Below are 18,060 nucleotides of genomic sequence, written 5' to 3'. Positions count from 1 at the left end.
TCAGCCAAGCATCAGTCCTTTGTGTCAGTGCTAAGCATGTTGAGTACCCTTCCCTATAAGCATGCTGAAAGTCTGTTGTTAATTAATTTTCTGTAAAATTTCTTTGTATTTGGTCAGACAATCTTTTCCAAAAGTTTGCTAAGCACTTCTAACAGACTGATTGATCGGCTGTTTGAACCATTAAAAGGGTACTCTGCTATTCTTGGGTAGCTGAATGACCTTTGCCCCCTCTCGATGTCTGAGGGCACACCGTCTTCTAGACTTAAATTGAAGATGTGGGCAATAAGAGTCACAATGTATTCCACTACAAATCTTAGCAATTTACCATCCAGGTAGTCGGTACCAGGTGGTTTGTCCTTATTTATAGATTAGCAACCATTTTGTTCACCTCTTCCACACCCACTTTGTGGAACTGAAAACTACAGTGCTTGTCTTTCATTATTTGGTCCCTTCCAGTTACTAGTCCAACGCTCTAACCACTAGGCTAACCTGCCGTCCCTACACTCTAACCACTAGGCTAACCTGCCGTCCCTACACTCTAACCACTAGGCTAACCTGCCGCCCCTACACTCTAACCACTAGGCTAACCTGCCGTCCCTACACTCTAACCACTAGGCTAACCTGCCGTCCCTACACTCTAACCACTAGGCTAACCTGCCGTCCCTACACTCTAACCACTAGGCTAACCTGCCGTCCCTACACTCTAACCACTAGGCTAACCTGCCGTCCCTACACTCTAACCACTAGGCTAACCTGCCGTCCCTACACTCTAACCACTAGGCTAACCTGCCGTCCCTACACTCTAACCACTAGCATGAATATGAAGGCTCAGCATTTGTTATTTGCAAGTCATACCTAAGTTTGCTAATCTCGTCAACAACAAAGTGATTAAAGTGTTTGGTAATATTAAAAGGTTTTGTTATGAACAAGTCATCTGCCTCAATGACAGATGAGTTAACTTTTTTTTGCCTAGAATTTCATTAAATGCACTTGAGTTTTTTTCATGGTATAGTTTCTTCTTTTTGTTTAGTTATGTGATTTCTATGTTTACCAATCTGCTGTGTTGTCAGACGTATTTGCTATTTCCTTTGCCTCATCCCTCTCAGCCATACAGTTTTTCCAATTAGAGTATAAACCAATTAGAGAGCCTAATTACTCTACCTTGTTTCTTGCTGGCCTCCTCTTCATCCCCCACCTCATCCTCAGTGACCTCTGACCCCGTGGTATACTCCTCATCCTCAGACAGCAGCGTCTGCTGCCTCTGACACAGGGCAAAGGAGGGCATATCAGGGTTTAGATAGCCTGGTCCCAGATCTGTTTGGTGTCTAGACTAACACCATTGATCATTAACTAAACATGAGGAGTTGGCAATGACAGCACAAACAGACTGGCCCTCAGGCTTCTGGTGGTACAAAGGTATACTATGTCAGTACTGTGATATGTTACGTCACATACACACAAACACAAGTAACAGACACGGACACTGCAGCACAATTACATTTGGAAAAAATAAACGTTGATCTTACCAGTTGGCGGCTCCAGTTTTTCAACAGGGAAAACTGCAAAGCAATAGGTTGAGTTAGACTATAGTCTATTTGATATAGGTTGAGTTAGACTATAGTCTATTTGATATAGGTTGAGTTAGACTATAGTCTATTTGATATAGGTTGAGTTAGACTATAGTCTATTTGATATAGGTTGAGTTAGACTATAGTCTATTTGATATAGGTTGAGTTAGACTATAGTCTATTTGATATAGGTTGAGTTAGACTATAGTCTATTTGATATAGGTTGAGTTAGACTATAGTCTATTTGATATAGGTTGAGTTAGACTATAGTCTATTTGATATAGGTTGAGTTAGACTATAGTCTATTTGATATAGGTTGAGTTAGACTATAGTCTATTTGATATAGGTTGAGTTAGACTATAGTCTATTTGATATAGGTTGAGTTAGACTATAGTCTATTTGATATAGGTTGAGTTAGACTATAGTCTATTTGATATAGGTTGAGTTAGACTATAGTCTATTTGATATAGGTTGAGTTAGACTATAGTCTATTTGATATAGGTTGAGTTAGACTATAGTCTATTTGATATAGGTTGAGTTAGTTGGACGAGAGTCAATCTATTTGAAATAGGTTGAGTTAGACTATAGTCTATTTGATATAGGTTGAGTTAGACTATAGTCTATTTGATATAGGTTGAGTTAGACTATAGTCTATTTGATATAGGTTGAGTTAGACTATAGTCTATTTGATATAGGTTGAGTTAGACTATAGTCTATTTGATATAGGTTGAGTTAGACTATAGTCTATTTGATATAGGTTGAGTTAGACTATAGTCTATTTGATATAGGTTGAGTTAGACTATAGTCTATTTGATATAGGTTGAGTTAGACTATAGTCTATTTGATATAGGTTGAGTTAGACTATAGTCTATTTGATATAGGTTGAGTTAGACTATAGTCTATTTGATATAGGTTGAGTTAGACTATAGTCTATTTGATATAGGTTGAGTTAGACTATAGTCTATTTGATATAGGTTGAGTTAGACTATAGTCTATTTGATATAGGTTGAGTTAGACTATAGTCTATTTGATATAGGTTGAGTTAGACTATAGTCTATTTGATATAGGTTGAGTTAGACTATAGTCTATTTGATATAGGTTGAGTTAGACTATAGTCTATTTGATATAGGTTGAGTTAGACTATAGTCTATTTGATATATGTCAGAGTCAGACTATAGTCTATTTGATATAGGTTGAGTTAGATCTTGATTTATCTATTTGATATAGGTTGAGTTAGATCTATATTCTATTTGATATAGGTTGAGTTAGACTTCATTTCAATATTTAGTTAGACAGCAGTTGTTTGATCATAGTAAAATTAACTGATATAGGCAAAACGAGTTAGACTTTCAAACAAGGTAGTCTATTTGATATAGGTTGTTAGACTTAGTCTATGTGATATAGGTTGAGTTAGACTATAGTCTATTTGATATAGGTTGAGTTAGGACTGGAACAAAGGCTATTTAAAACGAGGCCTATAGGCTTGAGTTAGAGGCTGCTAGGCCAGTTTTATTTTGAGAAGAGTTAGACTAAATCTATTTGATATATTTACGAGTTAGAAAAACTGCATGATTAAAGTTTGAGTTAGACTATAGTTTGATAAAAAGGCAACTCTTTTTAAATGTGAGTCTGAGCAGAAACACCATTGCCGAGAGAGTCTATTTGATCAATAGGTTGAGTTAAAGATTTATTCTATTTGGCTGTGGATAGGTTGAGTTTCTGACATTGCCCAGTTGTCAATTTTCATCCGAGTGGACTCCAGCCTAAAGCGTCTATTGACAGAGGAGTTTTTGGCTTTAGTCCTATGCATGGCACAACTGATGATTTGTAGAAGAGGTGTCAGATGTGTAAATGAGATGGATGCCTTGAAAAAGGGGTTTGACAACCGAGACCTGTAGTCACAGGAGCGGACTTGGCGAATAGGGGAAAAGATGAGAGGAAAACGACAGGTGAGCTGACAGCTTATCATTGTATCATAGGTTGTGTTAAACTTTAAAATGGAGTCTATTTGCATATCAGCGCACAGTTAGACTTTATCAGAGCCAAAGGTTTGATAGTTCAAGGTTTCTGATTAGAAATAACATGGTGATTTGCCTTATCACACAGAGGTTTAAGCCATAAAGGTGCTTCAAAGATGTTTGAGCATGAGGAGATTTGTCTGTTCTTGGACAGCAAAGGGAAAGACACAACAAACTCCGAGACGAAATGTTTCTGTGTGAAATGGCTTTTCTGTGTGACATTACGAGTCATCTGAATGCAATGAACTTGCAGCTGCAGGGTCGGGATAGTCTCATCTCTGATATGTACAGTACAGTGAAGGCATTTAAAACCAAACTGACTCTGTGGGATAGATGCGGAAAGAAAATTTGAGTTTCCCAGCTGCCAGACCATGAAAGTCTATTTGATATAGTTGGCTGATAAAATTTTTTTCAATGAACATTCGAACAGTCTATTGTAGCTATATTTGGCCCTGTCCATTTGACTTTGACACCCCTGGTCTATTTGATATAGGTTGAGTTAGACTATAGGCATATCTATGACTCCACAAATCAAGCGCAGGTCGACGTTTACTGTCATCAATCTTGCCCTGGAGGCAGAACTGAGTGATTTCTGAAAATGGTCCAGCTGTAAAGTCAAAATTGGCTATATTGTAAAAATTCTTTAAAACGAAAATGTATTTTTTTTTTGTCTTCATTTAAAGTTTGTTTGATTATATGCATTAGGGTTAGCAGTGTGGTTAGGTTTAAAATCAGATGTACTGTAGTAAGCTAGTAGACAGATGTGTAGCCAGATGGGTATATCAATGAGGTCTGGTTGTCATTGTAAATAACACGTTTGAGCAAACACACAAAAGTTTCTTAAAACATATCATTCTAGTTGTGAGCATGAATTTGATCTCAATTGATTTGCCTGGATAAATAAATAAATAAATAGTTGTAAACTCACGGTGGTGCCCTCTACTCTCTGAAGTCCCAGAAGCCCCGGCTCTACCAGGATGTCACAGTCCAGTACCCGCTCCCCCCTCTCTGAACCACTGGAGGGGGAGTCTACAGGCCTGGCACACAGATACACAGAGAGAGAACAGGGGAGTATCACTAAAACGCAAAACCTACCATAAGATACAAAACTACACACACAGTTTCTTACCCTGTCTCTAGTAGGGGTGTGTTGGGTACACACACTGTCTCTTACCCTGTCTCTGGTAGGGGTGTGTTGGGTACACACACTGTCTCTTACCCTGTCTCTGGTAGGGGTGTGTTGGGTACACACACTGTCTCTTACCCTGTCTCTGGTAGGGGTGTGTTGGGTACACACACTGTCTCTTACCCTGTCTCTGGTAGGGGTGTGTTGGGTACACACACTGTCTCTTACCCTGTCTCTGGTAGGGGTGTGTTGGGTACACACACTGTCTCTCTGTGTAGTAGCAGGTCGTTGAGCAGTCTGGTCTGGGCTGAGTTTACCTGGTGGTCCCCAGTACAGTCTCCACTGTCTGACGCGTTCACTATGTGGTCCCGCATCTTACAGCCCTGAGACAGACAGAGACACACCGTTTTGACAAGATTCAGTGTGTCAGTGTGTGAGTGTGGTCCTACCTTGGGAATGCCGGTGGGGTCAAAGCGTAGCGTCCTCTGGTTGCAGCAGGGGTAGATGCCCGTCCCGTGCCAGCCCTGCTCTGTCCCCATGCCTGGGTACAACACAACCTCTGGGTGATACCGACAGTGGGACAGCTCCGCACACACAAACACCTGGAGACGCACACACACACAGTCTTGTTCTGGATGCATTACACAATGCCTGGAGTATGCATGCATACACGCAAACAGCCCCCCCTACCTGTTGGCAGTGGGAGCAGGTGAGGTGGTTGATGGTTCCCCAGATCCTCCAGTAGACCAGCACCCAGGACTTCAGCTCCTCATACAGTCCTGTCATGTAATCATGGACCTCCCATCTCTTCTGCCTACAGACCAGAGGTAGTGATAGATCATAGACCTCCCATCTCTCCTGCCTACAGACCAGAGGTAGTGATAGATCATAGACCTCCCATCTCTCCTGCCTACAGACCAGAGGTAGTGATAGATCATGGACCTCCCATCTCTTCCTGACCAGAGGTCTACAGACCAGAGGTAGTGATAGATCATAGACCTCCCATCTCTCCTTCCTACAGACCAGAGGTAGTGATAGATCATAGACCTCCCATCTCTCCTGCCTACAGACCAGAGGTAGTGATAGATCATAGACCTCCCATCTCTCCTTCCTACAGACCAGAGGTAGTGATAGATCATAGACCTCCCATCTCTCCTTCCTACAGACCAGAGGTAGTGATAGATCATGGACCTCCCATCTCTCCTTCCTACAGACCAGAGGTAGTGATAGATCATGGACCTCCCATCTCTCCTGCCTACAGACCAGAGGTAGTGATAGATCATAGACCTCCCATCTCTCCTGCCTACAGACCAGAGGTAGTGATAGATCATAGACCTCCCATCTCTTCTGTCTACAGACCAGAGGTAGTGATAGATCATAGACCTCCCATCTCTCCTGCCTACAGACCAGAGGTAGTGATAGATCATGGACCTCCCATCTCTCCTGCCTACAGACCAGAGGTAGTGATAGATCATAGACCTCCCATCTCTCCTGCCTACAGACCAGAGGTAGTGATAGATCATAGACCTCCCATCTCTTCTGCCTACAGACCAGAGGTAGTGATAGATCATAGACCTCCCATCTCTTCTGTCTACAGACCAGAGGTAGTGATAGATCATAGACCTCCCATCTCTTCTGTCTACAGACCAGAGGTAGTGATAGATCATAGACCTCCCATCTCTCCTGCCTACAGACCAGAGGTAGTGATAGATCATAGACCTCCCATCTCTTCTGCCTACAGACCAGAGGTAGTGATAGATCATAGACCTCCCATCTCTAGACCTGTCTACAGACCAGAGGTAGTGATAGATCATAGACCTCCCATCTCTTCTGTCTCAGACCAGAGGTCCTGCCTATCTCTTCTGTCTAGACCAGAGGTAGTGATAGATCATAGACCTCCCATCTCTCCTGCCTACAGACCAGAGGTAGTGATAGATCATAGACCTCCCATCTCCTCTGCCTACAGACCAGAGGTAGTGATAGAAATTACTCTCCTTTATTCTGTACATGTTTCTGGAACCACAAAACAATGTTGTCCAGCCTGGTCCTTGGAACCAACTCAGTGTCCACCCTGAGACCTGAAGGTCAGGAGTTCTGCTCGTCACTCTGCATTAAGGAGATAGACTAGACTAGTGCTGCATTAAGGAGATAGACTAGACTAGTGCTGCATTAAGGAGATAGACTAGACTAGTGCTGCATTAAGGAGATAGAGTAGACTAGTGCTGCATTAAGGAGATAGACTAGACTAGTGCTGCATTAAGGAGATATACTAGACTAGTGCTGCATTAAGGAAATAGACTAGACTAGTGCTGCATTAAGGAGATAAATTGGGGGTAAGGCCCTATGATAGACTAGTGTCCTGTCCAGGGGGTGTACTGAGGTGATAGACTAGTGTCCTGTCCAGGGGGTGTACTGAGGTGATAGACTAGTGTCCTGTCCAGGGGGTGTACTGAGGTGATAGACTAGTGTCCTGTCCAGGGGGTGTACTGAGGTGATAGACTAGTGTCCTGTCCAGGGGGTGTACTGAGGTGATAGACTAGTGTCCTGTCCAGGGGGTGTACTGAGGTGATAGACTAGTGTCCTGTCCAGGAGGTGTACTGAGGTGATAGACTAGTGTCCTGTCCAGGGGTGTACTGAGGTGATAGACTAGTGTCCTGTCCAGGGGGTGTACTAAGGTGATAGACTAGTGTCCTGTCCAGGAGGTGTACTGAAGTGACAGACTAGTCTCCTGTCCAGGGGGTGTACTGAGGTGATAGACTAGTGTCCTGTCCAGGAGGTGTACTGAGGTGATAGACTAGTGTCCTGTCCAGGGGGTGTACTGAGGTGATAGACTAGTGTCCTGTCCAGGGGGTGTACTGAGGTGATAGACTAGTGTCCTGTCCAGGGGGTGTACTGAGGAGATAGACTAGTGTCCTGTCCAGGGGGTGTAACAGCAGAGGGAACACCCCCCTAATCCACATGGACGGGACAGCAGTGGAGGAGGTGGAACGGTTCAAGTTCCTCGGGGTACACATCACGGACAAACTTAAAATGGTCCACCCACACAGACAGTGCAGTGAGGCTGAAGAAATTAGGCTCGTCACCTAAAACCCTTGAGAGCATCCTGTCGGGCTGTATCACCGCCTGGTACGGCAACTGCACCGCCCACAACCACAGGGCTCTCCAGAGGGTAGTGAGGTCTGCACAACGCATCACCGGGGGCAAATTACCTGCCCTCCAGGACACCTACACCACCCGATGTTACAGGAAGGCCAAAAAGTTAATCAAAGACATCAACCACCCGAGCCACTGCCTGTTCCCTCCGCTATCATCCAGAAGGCGAGGTCAGTACAGGTGCATCAAAGCTGGGAGACCGAGAGAGACTGAAAAACAGCTTCTATCTCAAGGCCATCAGACTGTTAAACAGCCATCACTAACTCAGAGAGGCTGCTACCTACATACAGACTTTAAATCACTGGCCACTTTAATAAATAGATCACTAGTCACTTGAATAATGCCACTTTTGTATATTTTACATATCTTGCATTACTCATCTCATATGTATATACTGTATTTTATACTATCTATTCTATGACGCTCTGTCATAGATGTGTGTATTTGGTAGTTGATGGGGAATTGTTAGATTACTTGTTAGATTTGTGTGTATAAGGTAGTTGTTGTGGAATTATAAGATTACTTGTTAGATATTACTGCACAGTCGGAACTAGAAGCACAAGCATTTCGCTGCACTCGCAATAACATCTGCTAACCCTGTGTATGTGACCAATAACATCTGCTAACCAAGTGTATGTGACCAATAACATCTGCTTACCCTGTGTATGTGACCAATAACATCTGCTAACCCTGTGTATGTGACCAATAACATCTGCTAATCCTGTGTATGTGACCAATAACATCTGCTAATCCTGTGTATGTGACCAATAACATCTGCTAATCGTGTGTATGTGACCAATAACATCTGCTAATCCCTGTGTATGTGACCAATAACATCTGCTAACCCTGTGTATGTGACCAATAACATCTGCTAACCCTGTTTATGTGACCAATAACATCTGCTAACCCTGTGTATGTGACCAATAACATCTGCTAACCCTGTGTATGTGACCAATAACATCTGCTAACCCTGTGTATGTGACCAATAACATCTGCTAACCCTGTGTATGTGACCAATAACATCTGCTAACCCTGTGTATGTGACCAATAACATCTGCTAATCCCTGTGTATTTGACCAATAACATCTGACCAATAACATCTGCTAACCCTGTGTATGTGACCAATAACATCTGCTAACCCTGTGTATGTGACCAATAACATCTGCTAACCCTGTGTATGTGACCAATAACATCTGCTAACCCTGTGTATGTGACCAATAACATCTGCTAATCATGTGTATGTGACCAATAACATCTGCTAACCATGTGTATGTGACCAATAACATCTGCTAACCCTGTGTATGTGACCAATAACATCTGCTAACCCTGTGTATGTGACCAATAACATCTGCTAACCATGTGTATGTGACCAATAACATCTGCTAACCATGTGTATGTGACCAATAACATCTGCTAACCCTGTGTATGTGACCAATAACATCTGCTAACCCTGTGTATGTGACCAATAACATCTGCTAACCCTGTGTATGTGACCAATAACATCTGCTAACCCTGTGTATGTGACCAATAACATCTGCTAATCGTGTACCCTGTTTTGACCAATAACATCTGCTAACCCTGTGTATGTGACCAATAACATCTGCTAACCCTGTGTATGTGACCAATAACATCTGCTAACCCTGTGTATCTGACCAATAACATCTGCTAACCCTGTGTATGTGACCAATTTGCTAACCCTGTGTTGTGACCTTCTGCTAACCCTGTTATACCAATAACATCTGCTATGTGTATGTGACCAATAACATCTGCTAACCCTGTGTATGTGACCAATAACATCTGCTAACCCTGTGTATGTGACCAATAACATCTGCTAACCCTGTGTATGTGACCAATAACATCTGCTAACCCTGTGTATGTGACCAATAACATCTGCTAATCATGTGTATGTGACCAATAACATCTGCTAACCCTGTGTATGTGACCAATAACATCTGCTAACCCTGTGTATGTTTTTTTTAATATATATTTTTTATTTTACCTTTATTTTACCTTTATTTTACCTTTATTTTACCTTTATTTAACCAGGCAAGTCAGTTAAGAACAAATTCTTATTTTCAATGACGGCCTAGGAACAGTGGGTTAACTGCCTGTTCAGGGGCAGAACGACAGATTTGTACCTTGTCAGCTCGGGGATTTGAACTTGCAACCTTCCGGTTACTTGTCCAACGCTCTAACCACATACGGCAGGGTAGCCTAGTGGTTAAGAGCGTTGAACTAGTAACCGGAAGGCTGCAAGTTCAAATCCCCAAGCTGACAAGGTACAAATCTGTCGTTCTGCCCCTGAACAGGCAGTTAACCCACTGTTCCTAGGCCGTCATTGAAAATAAGAATTTGTTCTTAACTGACTTGCCTAGTTAAATAAATGTAAAAAATAAATACAGCATCAGTTTTTATCCAAAGCGACAACCGTAAATCACAGTCCACAGACGCTGAGAGGTGTTGGTCCCATTGGGACATGGCTACGCAGCTAGGAGACCCTCATCCGCGGGACCACGCACCTCCCGAACGTGCACCTCCCCAAAAACTCCCAACCAACAACTTTCCGGTACACGTCCTCTATTCAATGGAATGTTTGGAATGTGTTGACAGTTGGAGAAATTGCTTGAGGTGCGCTGAGAACTCAAAAAGTATGAAAGACAACGGTCCAACATTCTAGAACACTGCTGTGTCAATATGGTGTCCAAATGTGGTACTCTGATAGACCCTTTACAGTCCTACACGCTTACATTTTACCTATGGGTGGCCACAGAGGGAATCGAACCCACAGCCAAGGTGTAAACTGGGTGGTACAGGACCTGCTGTGAGTGTAGGTGATGTCTCCTCGAGGGTTGATGTTGATCTTCCCTGGGATGCAGGAGATCTTCCGCTCTGTGTCCTTGGTCAGCAGTTTCAGGCACAGACCACACCTGGGAAAGACAAGTTGCAGTTCGGTGGTCAGGCGAGGTTAACATGAGGTCGCATTCATTGGGAACCAAACAGACTAAACAGGTAAGGATCTGGACCTACACTTGGCCAGTAAGAAACGCTCATATTTCATTTTGTGATGCAAAAGGTTTTCTGTTGGGTGTCCAAATGAATAAGACCAATGACAGACAGCCGGACGCGCATCCCAGAGCTGCCACACACCTGTACAGAGTTGATGCGTTGCCTGGGGAGTCCCGGTTCTTATAGTCAGGATCGAAGAGACACTCAATTTTCTTCTGGAATAACTTACTGAGGAAAGGGAGAAAAGAAAGGTGTTGGCTGAAGCAGAATGATCCGTCTACCAGGACAACATCACTAGGTCTACCTTTTGAACTTGTCTTTTCTGTCCGTGATGTCGTCTGCCTCGTTGTGGCTGAAGAGGTCAGACATGTCCGCTGCCAGGTTACTGTTGATGCAGTTCATGTTGCAGGGTGTGGCCACGATGGCACTCATGTGCTTGTGACAGTACTGGATGCACTCCTCCACCTATGAGAGGTCAACATGTCACTGAATGCACCCCTCCACCTATGAGAGGTCAACATGTGACTGGATGCACTCCTCCACCTATGAGAGGTCAACATGTGACTGAATGCACTCCTCCACCTATGAGAGGTCAACATGTGACTAAATACACTCCTCCACCTATGAGAGGTCAACATGTGACTGAATGCACTCCTCCACCTATGAGAGGTCAACATGTGACTGAATACACTCCTCCACCTATGAGAGGTCAACATGTGACTGAATGACTCCTCCACCTATGAGGTCAACATGTGACTAAATACACTCCTCCACCTATGAGAGGTCAACATGTGACTGAATGCACTCCTCCATATGAGAGGTCAACATGTGACTGAATACACTCCTCCACCTATGAGAGAGGTCAACATGTGACTGAATGCACTCCTCCACCTATGAGAGGTCAACATGTGACTGAATACACTCCTCCACCTATGAGAGGTCAACATGTGACTGAATGCACTCCTCCACCTATGAGAGGTCAACATGTGACTGAATGCACTCCTCCACCTATGAGAGGTCAACATGTGACTGAATGCACTCCTCCACCTATGGGAATGTGACTAAATACACTCCTCCACCTATGAGAGGTCAACATGTGACTGAATGCACTCCTCCACCTATGAGAGGTCAACATGTGACTGAATGCACTCCTCCACCTATGGGAGGTCAACATGTGACTAAATACACTCCTCCACCTATGAGAGGTCAACAGGAGAGGTCAACATGTGACTGAATGCACTCCTCCACCTAAGTGAGAGGTCAACATGTGACTGAATACACTCCTCCACCTATGAGAGGTCAACATGTGACTGAATGCACTCCTCCACCTATGAGAGGTCAACATGTGACTGAATGCACTCCTCCACCTATGAGAGGTCAACATGTGACTGAATGCACTCCTCCACCTATGAGAGGTCAACATGTGACTGAATGCACTCCTCCACCTAGGTCAACATGTGACTGAATGCACTCCTCCACCTATGAGAGGTCAACATGTGACAGTACAGTATACAGCTGAAAGACAGGTTGACATAAATAGGTCATTGAGTTTGTTCAATGACTTGGAAGTCCTGTGTCACTTGCAATAAAAGTAACATGTTACACTTCTAAAAACAACTGTAATGGTAACCATGCAACAGGAAGTGAAGTTCCAAAGGCCCTTCATTTTCTGTAACCATGCAACAGGAAGTGAAGCGTTCCAAAGGCCCTTCATTTTCTGTAACCATGCAACAGGAAGTGAAGCGTTCCAAAGGCCCTTCGTTTTCTGTAACCATGCAACAGGAAGTGAAGCGTTCCAAAGGCCCTTCATTTTTCTTCGTTTTCTGTAACCATGCAACAGGAAGTGAAGCGTTCCAAAGACCCTTTGTTTTCTGTAACCATGCAACAGGAAGTGAAGCGTTCCAAAGGCCCTTCGTTTTCTGTAACCATGCAACAGGAAGTTAAGCGTTCCAAAGGCCCTTCGTTTTCTGTAACCATGCAACAGGAAGTTAAGCATTCCAAAGGCCCTTCGTTTTCTGTAACCATGCAACAGGAAGTTAAGCGTTCCAAAGACCCTTTGTTTTCTGTAACCATGCAACAGGAAGTGAAGCGTTCCAAAGACCCTTCGTTTTCTGTAACCATGCAACAGGAAGTGAAGCGTTCCAAACGCCCTTCATTTTCTGTAACCATGCAACAGGAAGTGAAGCGTTCCAAAGGCCCTTCGTTTTCTGTTTCAGACTAAAGTGAAGAGAGAAGCCTATTAGCTGATTGGTTTTCTGTTTTGTTCATGAGAGCCATTTTATTCAACGACCAACAAGAGCTTGCTGGTTCATTTACTGTAGCAGAGAGAAGAGGCAAAGCGAGAGGTTTCATTCCTCCAGCCAAAAATCATTCCAACATATTTTATTTTGTTGTAAAGGTTCCCAATAGCCTTTTCCCCAACCTCTGTTCCTCAGTTCAACCACTTTGCGTTTGTTTTCAACTACAACAGAAAACCAGGGCCCCCGAAACGTACGGTACATTGGAACCGCCATAGCAACCCCAGCTCCCGCCATTACAACACTTACTAACGTGTCCATCTTCAAGAACTCGGAGGAGATGAGGATTGAGATCACATTGCTGGGCTCTGTAACCACACAACCAACAAACACCACGTAACCAACCGATGTTAACACACAACCAACAAACAACACATACTGACCAAACACACTGACAGGCCAACAAACAAGCACACCGCTATTAGTGACCACATCACTGTCGTCTCCATGGTGATCATTTGCCACGCCCAGGTAAGTGATGGTATGGTACTGTACAGGCATCGGTGTATGTAGCTACAGTACGTATGATGGGAGAGCAGATATTCAACTCTTTACCGAGCTTGGGTTTGTCATGGTTGCCATCGACCAGGCCATTTTGTGCCTCTTGACGTAGTTCATGAGCCAGTCGAAGATCTGCCGTCACAGTGCACAGAGATGTCCACCTCCTCCCAGCGCTGGGTGTCAACAGAGAGGTACTCAGCAAAGTAACGCATCTCGTTGATCAGAAGGTCACGGGGACACATGAAGTCCTGCTTCAGGTTCTTAGCCTCGTCACACACGTGGATCACCATATTGGGCCTGCGTGGGGAGAGAGATACAGGCAGGCAGACAGGCAGGCAGACACACACAGAGACAGAGAGGAATAACTCTTGATTTTTGTATTAAGAGTACATTTGAGTATTTGTTAGCAGACTAAGTTCTTGATCTTGCTCTATGAAACTCTTTGATCACCTTGACATGAGCTGGACTGGTTAACAGTGTATTTCTGTTTGACGGTAGTTAGACCAGGCACTCACCCTTTCCCCTCCTGGGGCTTCTCGCCCTTCTCTGCAGACTCCCTGCTCTCCTTCTCCACCGAGCCACCTCTGGAAGGGTTCACCGCCAGGCCTGGAGAGTGGAGGCACCAGACCAGACTGTGGACTAACCCTGACCCTGAACTAAAGCCTAGATATTCAGACATGAAGAGTCTTCAGGTCCTACTGCCTGCTACATTGGACGCAGAACTTTAGCATCTTGACTGGCTGCATCACCTCTTGGTATGGCAACTGCACCGCCCTCGATCACAAGGACGCTACAGAGGGTGGTGCTGTCATCCAGGACCTATATACCCCAGCCCATAGACTGTTCTCTCTGCTACAGAGGGTGGTGCTGTCATCCAGGACCTATATACCCCAGCCCATAGACTGTTCTCTCTGCTACAGAGGGTGGTGCTGTCATCCAGGACCTATATACCCCAGCCCATAGACTGTTCTCTCTGCTACAGAGGGTGGTGCTGTCATCCAGGACCTATATACCCCAGCCCATAGACTGTTCTCTCTGCTACAGAGGGTGGTGCTGTCATCCAGGACCTATATACCCCAGCCCATAGACTGTTCTCTCTGCTACAGAGGGTGGTGCTGTCATCCAGGACCTATATACCCCAGCCCATAGACTGTTCTCTCTGCTACAGAGGGTGGTGCTGTCATCCAGGACCTATATACCCCAGCCCATAGACTGTTCTCTCTGTTACAGAGGGTGGTGCTGTCATCCAGGACCTATATACCCCAGCCCATAGACTGTTCTCTCTGCTACAGAGGGTGGTGCTGTCATCCAGGACCTATATACCCCAGCCCATAGACTGTTCTCTCTGCTACAGAGGGTGGTGCTGTCATCCAGGACCTATATACCCCAGCCCATAGACTGTTCTCTCTGCTACAGAGGGTGGTGCTGTCATCCAGGACCTATATACCCCAGCCCATAGACTGTTCTCTCTGCTACAGAGGGTGGTGCTGCCATCCAGGACCTATATACCCCAGCCCATAGACTGTTCTCTCTGCTACAGAGGGTGGTGCTGTCATCCAGGACCTATATACCCCAGCCCATAGACTGTTCTCTCTGCTACAGAGGGTGGTGCTGCCATCCAGGACCTATATACCCCAGCCCATAGACTGTTCTCTCTGCTACAGAGGGTGGTGCTGCCATCCAGGACCTATATACCCCAGCCCATAGACTGTTCTCTCTGCTACAGAGGGTGGTGCTGTCATCCAGGACCTATATACCCCAGCCCATAGACTGTTCTCTCTGCTACAGAGGGTGGTGCTGTCATCCAGGACCTATATACCCCAGCCCATAGACTGTTCTCTCTGCTACAGAGGGTGGTGCTGTCATCCAGGACCTATATACCCCAGCCCATAGACTGTTCTCTCTGCTACAGAGGGTGGTGCTGTCATCCAGGACCTATATACCCCAGCCCATAGACTGTTCTCTCTGTTACAGAGGGTGGTGCTGCCATCCAGGACCTATATACCCCAGCCCATAGACTGTTCTCTCTGCTACAGAGGGTGGTGCTGTCATCCAGGACCTATATACCCCAGCCCATAGACTGTTCTCTCTGTTACAGAGGGTGGTGCTGTCATCCAGGACCTATATACCCCAGCCCATAGACTGTTCTCTGCTACAGAGGGTGGTGCTGTCATCCAGGACCTATATACCCCAGCCCATAGACTGTTCTCTCTGCTACAGAGGGTGGTGCTGTCATCCAGGACCTATATACCCCAGCCCATAGACTGTTCTCTCTGTTACAGAGGGTGGTGCTGTCATCCAGGACCTATATACCCCAGCCCATAGACTGTTCTCTCTGCTACAGAGGGTGGTGCTGTCATCCAGGACCTATATACCCCAGCCCATAGACTGTTCTCTCTGTACAGAGGGTGGTGCTGCCATCCAGGACCTATATACCCCAGCCCATAGACTGTTCTCTCTGTTACAGAGGGTGGTGCTGTCATCCAGGACCTATATACCCCAGCCCATAGACTGTTCTCTCTGCTACAGAGGGTGGTGCTGTCATCCAGGACCTATATACCCCAGCCCATAGACTGTTCTCTCTGCTACAGAGGGTGGTGCTGTCATCCAGGACCTATATACCCCAGCCCATAGACTGTTCTCTCTGTTACAGAGGGTGGTGCTGTCATCCAGGACCTATATACCCCAGCCCATAGACTGTTCTCTCTGTTACAGAGGGTGGTGCTGTCATCCAGGACCTATATACCCCAGCCCATAGACTGTTCTCTCTGCTACAGAGGGTGGTGCTGCCATCCAGGACCTATATACCCCAGCCCATAGACTGTTCTCTCTGTTACAGAGGGTGGTGCTGTCATCCAGGACCTATATACCCCAGCCCATAGACTGTTCTCTCTGCTACAGAGGGTGGTGCTGCATCCAGGACCTATATACCCCAGCCCATAGACTGTTCTCTCTGTTACAGAGGGTGGAGCTGTCATCCAGGACCTATATACCCCAGCCCATAGACTGTTCTCTCTGCTACAGAGGGTGGTGCTGTCATCCAGGACCTATATACCCCAGCCCATAGACTGTTCTCTCTGCTACAGAGGGTGGTGCTGTCATCCAGGACCTATATACCCCAGCCCATAGACTGTTCTCTCTGCTACAGAGGGTGGTGCTGTCATCCAGGACCTATATACCCCCGCCCATAGACTGTTCTCTCTGTTACAGAGGGTGGTGCTGTCATCCAGGACCTATATACCCCAGCCCATAGACTGTTCTCTCTGCTACAGAGGGTGGTGCTGTCATCCAGGACCTATATACCCCAGCCCATAGACTGTTCTCTCTGTACAGAGGGTGGTGCTGTCATCCAGGACCTATATACCCCAGCCCATAGACTGTTCTCTCTGCTACAGAGGGTGGAGCTGCCATCCAGGACCTATATACCCCAGCCCATAGACTGTTCTCTCTGTTACAGAGGGTGGTGCTGTCATCCAGGACCTATATACCCCAGCCCATAGACTGTTCTCTCTGCTACAGAGGGTGGTGCTGCCATCCAGGACCTATATACCCCAGCCCATAGACTGTTCTCTCTGCTACAGAGGGTGGTGCTGTCATCCAGGACCTATATACCCCAGCCCATAGACTGTTCTCTCTGCTACAGAGGGTGGTGCTGCCATCCAGGACCTATATACCCCAGCCCATAGACTGTTCTCTCTGCTACAGAGGGTGGTGCTGTCATCCAGGACCTATATACCCCAGCCCATAGACTGTTCTCTCTGCTACAGAGGGTGGTGCTGTCATCCAGGACCTATATACCCCAGCCCATAGACTGTTCTCTCTGCTACAGAGGGTGGTGCTGTCATCCAGGACCTATATACCCCAGCCCATAGACTGTTCTCTCTGTTACAGAGGGTGGTGCTGCCATCCAGGACCTATATACCCCAGCCCATAGACTGTTCTCTCTGCTACAGAGGGTGGTGCTGTCATCCAGGACCTATATACCCCAGCCCATAGACTGTTCTCTCTGCTACAGAGGGTGGTGCTGTCATCCAGGACCTATATACCCCAGCCCATAGACTGTTCTCTCTGCTACAGAGGGCGGTGCTGTCATCTAGGACCTATATACCCCAGCCCATAGACTGTTCTCTCTGCTACAGAGGGTGGTGCTGCCATCCAGGACCTATATACCCCAGCCCATAGACTGTTCTCTCTGCTACAGAGGGCGGTGCGCACGGCCCAGTACATCACTGGAGCTGAACTCCCTGCCATCCAGGACCTATATACCACAGCCTATAGACTGTTCTCTCGTTACCGGAACATCTGATCACCTGAGGTACCTGAACAGCTTTGACCCCAAAAACCATTAGACTGCTGAACAGGTAATCAAATGGTTACCTGGACAATTTGCA

At 45.8% G+C, this 18,060-nt stretch overlaps 1 protein-coding gene, 1 long non-coding RNA gene and 1 pseudogene across 4 annotated transcripts; all 3 read right to left on the bottom strand.

Moving 5' to 3' along the window:
• Nucleotides 1-6: 6 nt before the first annotated feature.
• Nucleotides 7-13,748, bottom strand: LOC127927184 (SANT and BTB domain regulator of class switch recombination-like). The gene is made up of 11 exons (XM_052513110.1): nucleotides 13,724-13,748; nucleotides 13,418-13,476; nucleotides 11,176-11,336; nucleotides 11,013-11,099; nucleotides 10,682-10,792; nucleotides 6,192-6,447; nucleotides 5,403-5,654; nucleotides 4,941-5,314; nucleotides 4,515-4,623; nucleotides 1,527-1,559; nucleotides 7-1,261 (listed from the first exon to the last, which is right to left on the bottom strand). Exons 2-11 carry the CDS (start codon nucleotides 13,427-13,429, stop codon nucleotides 1,124-1,126), a joined length of 1,533 nt encoding a protein of 510 aa, XP_052369070.1. The 5' UTR covers nucleotides 13,430-13,476; nucleotides 13,724-13,748; the 3' UTR covers nucleotides 7-1,123.
• Nucleotides 13,749-13,750: 2 nt separating this feature from the next.
• Nucleotides 13,751-15,480, bottom strand: LOC127927185 (SANT and BTB domain regulator of class switch recombination-like; annotated as a pseudogene).
• Nucleotides 15,481-15,957: 477 nt separating this feature from the next.
• LOC127927187 (uncharacterized) lies at nucleotides 15,958-17,329 on the bottom strand. Of its 3 annotated transcripts, XR_008126525.1 has the most exons (4): nucleotides 17,026-17,329; nucleotides 16,655-16,840; nucleotides 16,284-16,345; nucleotides 16,143-16,221 (listed from the first exon to the last, which is right to left on the bottom strand). It is a non-coding gene; the product is annotated as an uncharacterized LOC127927187 (long non-coding RNA). The 3 variants fall into 3 exon arrangements; XR_008126527.1 differs by lacking the exons at nucleotides 16,284-16,345; nucleotides 16,655-16,840 and adding an exon at nucleotides 15,958-16,036 and having other exon boundaries at nucleotides 16,098-16,159; XR_008126526.1 differs by lacking the exons at nucleotides 16,143-16,221; nucleotides 16,284-16,345 and adding an exon at nucleotides 16,387-16,469.
• Between the last annotated feature and the right edge of the window lie 731 nt (nucleotides 17,330-18,060).

This window comes from Oncorhynchus keta, unplaced genomic scaffold, assembly GCF_023373465.1.
Source record: "Oncorhynchus keta strain PuntledgeMale-10-30-2019 unplaced genomic scaffold, Oket_V2 Un_contig_972_pilon_pilon, whole genome shotgun sequence".
In the NCBI taxonomy this organism is placed as follows: domain Eukaryota; kingdom Metazoa; phylum Chordata; class Actinopteri; order Salmoniformes; family Salmonidae; genus Oncorhynchus; species Oncorhynchus keta.
The sequence above is the reverse complement of the archived record's forward strand: the minus strand, read 5'-3'. Positions and strand labels throughout refer to the sequence as shown.